Below are 6,700 nucleotides of genomic sequence, written 5' to 3'. Positions count from 1 at the left end.
TTTATTGTAAATTAAATTAATTACTATATATGTTAAATATATAATAAAACTATAAATACTTTTTAAATTAAAAAAATATTATATATCCTATTTTTAAATATGATAGATTATGTTATGAAAAATGTTGAGAAACGTAAGAAGATATATGGATATTTGATCATCTTTAATGTCAAACCAACATACGGATCGCATTTGATACATGAATTGATCCGATGCATCTCATCCTAACGTATCTTTTCTTACGCTTCTTATCTTAATTATTTCTCGTTGTTTTAAGTAACTGATTTAATACATTTTGAAAATTGTTACGATATATTAAACAGAACAATGAAGTTACTCAACAGGTTGATAAATGTACATCTATGACTTGCTAAATGTATACATACTTACTAATCTCTTAGAAGGTCAAGAGTTCAAACCTTACCAAATGTGAGGAGGATATGTGAGTTTATTTGTTTATTTGTGGTATATAAATATTATATACTTCAAAAAACATTAAAATTTACTTTTAACATTTTCAATATATCATTTTATTTGATTTTGATATAAATATGTATGCATATAACACCAGCATTTAATACCAGATTTATATGAAAACAACACTTTTACTTTATTTTATGAAACGCGTGTTCTTTTATGGTCAATCTTTTGTAGCCTTAGACGGTGACATATCATACCCTCATAATACAAGATACTTAGGCATTTTTTTTAACGACAAATATAAATATGTAAATATTTGGTCTTATAAACTTATTTTTTAATAAAATTTAAATTCTAAGATTATGTTTGGCATACAAAAAATGTTGGATATATTCTCAAATAATTAAAGGTTTTGAAAAAAAAAAAAATCAAATTTAGGAAAATGGGCTGTTTGTTTACCTCTTAATAGTTTCACCAAGAGACAACTTCTGAATCGCTAAGAAATGAATCTTGTTTGCCAAAAAAAAATTCTAACTATTAATGATTTTAAAATCTTTTGAATAATTTTGTATCTTGAGTCTTCCTTAACCATTCACCACCTTAATTTCATTGTAAACAATTAACAAAACAATTATATTTCATTTTGTAAGACTCCTAATCATTTTGATCACTTAATTATTTTGGATCAAACTATTTAACAACTGCTAAACAGTCTTAAAAAAAAAAAAAAAAAAAAGCATAATTGCCCTTCATATTTGAGACCCTGGTGTTCAGGAGTAAGAAGAGGAGGAAATATGACAAATGCAGAGATGTTAGTGGCATTGAATATTAATTATCATTTTCTACCAACAACCACAAATAAAAAAAACACAAGCATTATCATCATCATTATTTCCATTTATAAAATATAAAATATTATTAAATTAAAATATATTATGCATATAAAACAATAATCAATGGGATTAATTTTATAAATAATTAAAAAATATTAAAACATTTCTCAAGAACTTCAATTATTGGTCTAAAAATAAATATGGAAATTGTTATTCTTATTTAAAAAAAACATTAAATCTTGAAAATGTTTTTACTGCAAATGATTCTCAACTCCAATGACTAGTGTCCTCCCACTGGCCATGGCCCCTTCCCTCTTGTCATTTCTTGTCTTTTTCACCCCCTTCTATCCTTTAATTCTTTTGCATACAGCTCCCAAAAACCCCACTCCTTTTCATGAAAACCCATAAAAAAAGCACCACTTTTTCTCCAACCATTTTCAGATTCTCATTAGGGTTTCAATTCTTCTGTAATGCACTTCACCTCTGAGCCCTGATTCATCTCATTTCACTTCCTCACAAAAAATGGCTAAAATTGTGTTTCTTTTCTCACTTGCCCTTTTGCTTTTACTTGGAACTACATCTGCTGCTCAACCCACTTCACCTACAAGTGAGTGTAGTGCATTTCCTCTTTCGAATTTTCATATGGGATCTGTGACTTTTGTGTTTTGATTTCAGTTTCACTTCAAACTCATCTTGTTTTTTAGGGATTGTTAATGGGCTTTTCTCGAATGTGGCTTCTTCTTTGATGAAATGGGCGTGGTCGCTTAAAACAACCACTAAACCAGGTAATGGATCTCTGTTTTTATCGATTATATATGTGGATAATCTCCTACAATGGTGATGTTTTTGTATAATTTTAGTGGGTTTTTTTCTGTTTATGTAACAACTCGTCCCACATTGGATTCTAAGTTATTAGCCGATCCTTATACAATGATGGGGCAAACTTCAATCGGGTATGATGAGTCCTTGAAGGGGTGTTCGTAACATTTTAGGCGAATCCCACATCGCATATTACAAGAAGGAAGATTTTGGGTGGGGAGTTTGTAGCAAGTCGTCCCTTATGACTAGAAAATGGGACAAGCGAGCTCCTTATAAGCCTCAAGTTTGATCTAAGATGGTTTTTAAGTTGGATTCGAAGTTATTGAGTCTGTTGCTTTGGGCTTTGGGGTGCTACAATTTTCGTACTATATATGTCACTTCCCTATCTATGGTGGTTCTGAATGTGATTTTTCTTTGTGTGTGTTTATTGTGTTAGCAATTACTGGTCGTCCAATGATGAAATTCGAGAGTGGGTATAATGTCGAGACAGTTTTCGATGGAAGTAAACTTGGGATTGAACCTCATGCTCTTGAGGTTTTGCCAAATGGAGAGCTTCTTGTTCTTGATTCAGCTAATAGCAATCTATACAAGATCTCTTCCTCTTTATCTCTCTGTAAGTTGACTCTTTTTGCCCATCTTTCTAGTTTAATACAGTTTTGATGATCCCATTTGGGACCCACAAAACTATGAATCAAGAAGATGGAAAAATGTATAAACAAATGCCAACTTTTGTTGCCATTTGTTTAATTCTTTTCCCCCTTTTTGTGATTATCTTGTTGGATGTTTGTATCTCTTTCAGATTGGTATGGGTCATTGATCCACTATTGGTTTGTTTTACTTGCGAGATCCTTAATGGTAATGTGATAATGTGAAAATTTTCAGATAGTAGACCGAAGTTGGTTGCTGGATCAGCCGATGGGTATTCTGGACATGTAGATGGGAGGCTTAGAGAAGCTAAGATGAACCACCCGAAAGGACTTACGGTTGATGACAAAGGAAACATATACATTGCCGATACTGCCAACATGGCAATCCGGAAAATAAGTGATACAGGTAAAGGGGGCGTATTGTGTTGGTTATTTAACATTTTTGTACATTATACGATGTGAGAATAAATAATATGCTAGTTTGGTTGAATTGACGGGACCTGCAAAATGGGAAATGGAGGAAAATGATTCGAAACAATGGCATTGTTCTTAAACATACGTTACTTGTGGTGTTAGCTTTTAGGATTCATATTCATATTCATATATATATATATATATATAGGGTTAGGTTCAGGGGAAAACCACAAAAAATGAAAAACTGAGAAACACCTTGGTAATCGTTCATCTGGACATGTAATTTATAAGTAATTTGCGCAGTATGCACATATGCATAACAACCAAGAAACATCTTTAATTACTTGTATGCACATGTGCATACCGTCCATAAGAATGGTTACAAGGGTAGTCACAATTTTTTATTTTTTTGGATTTTCCCCTGAACCTTCGTCTCTATATATATATGTGTATATATAGGCGAAGGATCGTATGAGAAGCGTAAGAAGAAATCTTAACCCTTGATCACTTTTAATCTCATGCCCACCCATGAATTGCGCTTTATTAAGGAATTGATCTGATGCATCTCGGTGCACCTCATTAGTGTTGACATTCGATTAGGATTGACCCAAGGATGGAGATCTTTTCACACGCTTCTCACCATAACTTTCTTTTTCACCGGAACCCAACCCTATATATACATATATATAGATGGTTGTGGCTCATTTGCAACCGTTTGATATGCAAATCAATGGCCAAGATTGATCAGAAAGTATGTGTTCTATGATCTATTATTTTGGAACTTGTTAGCTGGCCTATCTAACATCTGTAAATTAGTTGACTTCAAATGGATCCATTACCTTTAAGATTCTATATGACCCTTTTGTTTTAGTGACTCTAGTACTCTACAGTTGTCCTATTTCTTGAAAATGGGATATAATTTTTTTTTTGGGGATAGGGGTGACAACAATTGCAGGAGGCAGCAAATTGGGCCGTGGAGGGGGACACGTCGATGGACCAAGTGAAGATGCTAAGTTTTCTAACGACTTTGATGTTCTTTATATCGGAAGTAGTTGCTCTCTTCTTGTTATAGACAGAGGAAACCAAGCCATCCGTGAGATCCAACTCCCTTTCGATGATTGTGCTTATCAGTATGGAAGCGGATTCCCTCTTGGTAAACTATTATTACATCCATTTAATTCTTAAATCCATGAAAATTGTTTGATTATTTGTCGAGTATCTAAAATACCCTCCGATAAAAACAAACTTGTGGACCAAGATCAAGACCATCAATCTGTTTGTAGCATGACACAGGGATATATATGTAATGGGTCAGGTTTAGGGGAAAACCACAAAAAAAATGAAAAACTGAGGAACACCTTGGTAACAATTCATCTGAATGGTGTGCACATTTGCATACAATTAATTTGTCCGGTATGCACATGTGCAATGCAAACGTGCATAGAAACCAAGAAAAACTTCAATTACTTGTATGCACATGTGCATGTCGTACAAATGAATTGTTACCGAGGTGCTCCTCATTTTTTTCATTTTTTGGGGGGTTTCCCCCGAACATCCATCTATACGTAATAATACTAACATGTAGGCTTTTCAAGAAATGAAATGAAGATTTTTTTAAGTGTTGGGCAGAAGGAGTGTGAAAAAGAAGTTCTCCGTGAGATGATTAATCGTTTATCAATTGCAAAACTTGTTGCAGGGATTGCTGTTTTGGTTGCAGCGGGCTTCTTCGGTTACATGCTTGCATTGCTGCAACGGAGAGTTGGTAGCATGATTTCCTCCCAAATGGTAACTCCTAAGTCCTCCACTCCATTAAACATAGCATTCTTAAAACCAAACCATACGTACCTGGTATATCTCACTTAAAGGTAGGGTTTAAGGGGTAGAGAGACTATTTCCATGAAGACATCTGGCATTAAACATAAACATTCTTCAAATGTCAAATTTGTTTGGTTTCTTGATTTATTTGACGCCAACGACAACTTGTTATAAAGAGTGGTATATGTAGCAAAATATTCTCGTGAAGTTCGAAAAATCATGTGAAAATTTTGAAGTCGAAAATGGGTATGTTTTGACTTCAAAGGTTGTGGTGCGTTTGGTATGTGGACAAGACTGAGGAGAGTGAGGGCAGCGGGTGAAAAAATTGTGGAAGGTTTTAGGGTTTTAATTTGACATAAATAGTTAATGATTTACCAAGTTTGTCCTATCTCCCCGTTTTTTGTTCCACCTATTTTGGTGGGACATAAAAAATGAATTTTTGTTCCACTCAGTACTGTCTGGTGTCTAGTCCCAGTCTAATTGTCATGTCAAACGTGGGACAACAACCTTTTGTTCTGTCATGTCCTGTATTTATACTGTCTCACATACGAAACACATCCTTAAAAGTCAAACTGTCTCTCTTTTGAAATGGAAAAATCATACTAGACCTGTCTAATGATTTCATTTTTCTTGAAGGATGAACCTCAGACTACAATGAAACAAAGCATTGCTCCAACACCACCATACCAGAAACTTCCGGTAAGACCGCCACTGATTCCATCGGAAACCGAGCCGGAAAAACAAGAAGAGGGTTTCTTTGGATCTCTCGGGAAACTTATGGCCAATGCCACCTCATCATTCTCCGAGATCTTGGGAGGTGTTTTCCCGGGCTTCCGAAAGAAACAACTTAACTATCACTTCCAAAATCAACAATCGTTTCATCAAGACCACAAGTACGCATCCAGCAGTTGGCCCGTCCAAGATAGTTACGTGATCCCGGAAGGAGACGAACCACCTCCGTCAATTGAGACACGAACCCCGACCCCGAAAAAGACGTATCCGTTCATGACAAGTGATGCGGAGAAAATGCAACAGTTTCGTCAAAGCCGTCATCTTTACAGCGGGTGGGACCGGGACGTTCAGCAGCCACCGCAACTACAACAGCAACAACAACAGCAGCAGCATCAGCAGCAGCAGCAGCATCAGCATCACAACCGATACTATTCCTCGATGGCTGAAACTTACTATGAACAAAGTGCAGAGAAAACAAAGGAGATCGTTTTTGGGGCTGTTCAAGAACAAGCGGAATCGATGGTGATAAAGCCATTGGATCACGGGAATCCGGTTTATGATCATCGTGGCAAGATTCGTTCTCGTTCTCGTGGTTTTGCTCGTGGCGATTGATGAATTATATTGGAATAAAAGTGGGAATTATTTCATTGTGATAAGTAATTTTGCAATGTGTTAAGAGTATAGCAATTAGGGTTTTATAGAACATATATATGATGCAGCATTGGAAGCAAAAGTATCTGTAAGAAGCTGCCATTGTTATTGAAAAAGTGAATATGCATTTCCTTTAGAAACACTTGTTTTCAATCATTATCTTCAAAACAACATCGTTTTAATAAGTTTCAGAAGCTTTTTTCAATCAAAGACGTTAAGAATCCATTTTCATTATGAATCGGGAAACCACCAAGAACGTTCCGGATGTTTTATAACATTCATCTTGAATGTTGTAAAATATTCATGTCTGGACATGTGGCATGTTTTCGGTGGTTCCTCAAACGGAAATGTGGTTCTTTTATGAGTTAG

The 6,700-nt window shown here is 35.1% G+C and overlaps 1 protein-coding gene across 1 annotated transcript; it reads left to right on the top strand.

Moving 5' to 3' along the window:
- The first annotated feature begins 1,722 nt into the window (after positions 1-1,722).
- Positions 1,723-6,482, top strand: LOC112525591. The gene is made up of 7 exons (XM_025135776.1): positions 1,723-1,860; positions 1,958-2,038; positions 2,509-2,685; positions 2,955-3,125; positions 4,071-4,286; positions 4,830-4,918; positions 5,585-6,482. Exons 1-7 carry the CDS (start codon positions 1,776-1,778, stop codon positions 6,290-6,292), a joined length of 1,527 nt encoding a protein of 508 aa, XP_024991544.1. The 5' UTR covers positions 1,723-1,775; the 3' UTR covers positions 6,293-6,482.
- Positions 6,483-6,700: the final 218 nt, after the last annotated feature.

This window comes from Cynara cardunculus (assembly GCF_001531365.2).
Source record: "Cynara cardunculus var. scolymus isolate 2C chromosome LG 13, CcrdV1, whole genome shotgun sequence".
Classification (NCBI taxonomy): domain Eukaryota; kingdom Viridiplantae; phylum Streptophyta; class Magnoliopsida; order Asterales; family Asteraceae; genus Cynara; species Cynara cardunculus.
Note: the sequence above shows the minus strand (reverse complement) of the source record. Positions and strands in the feature narration are given on the sequence as shown.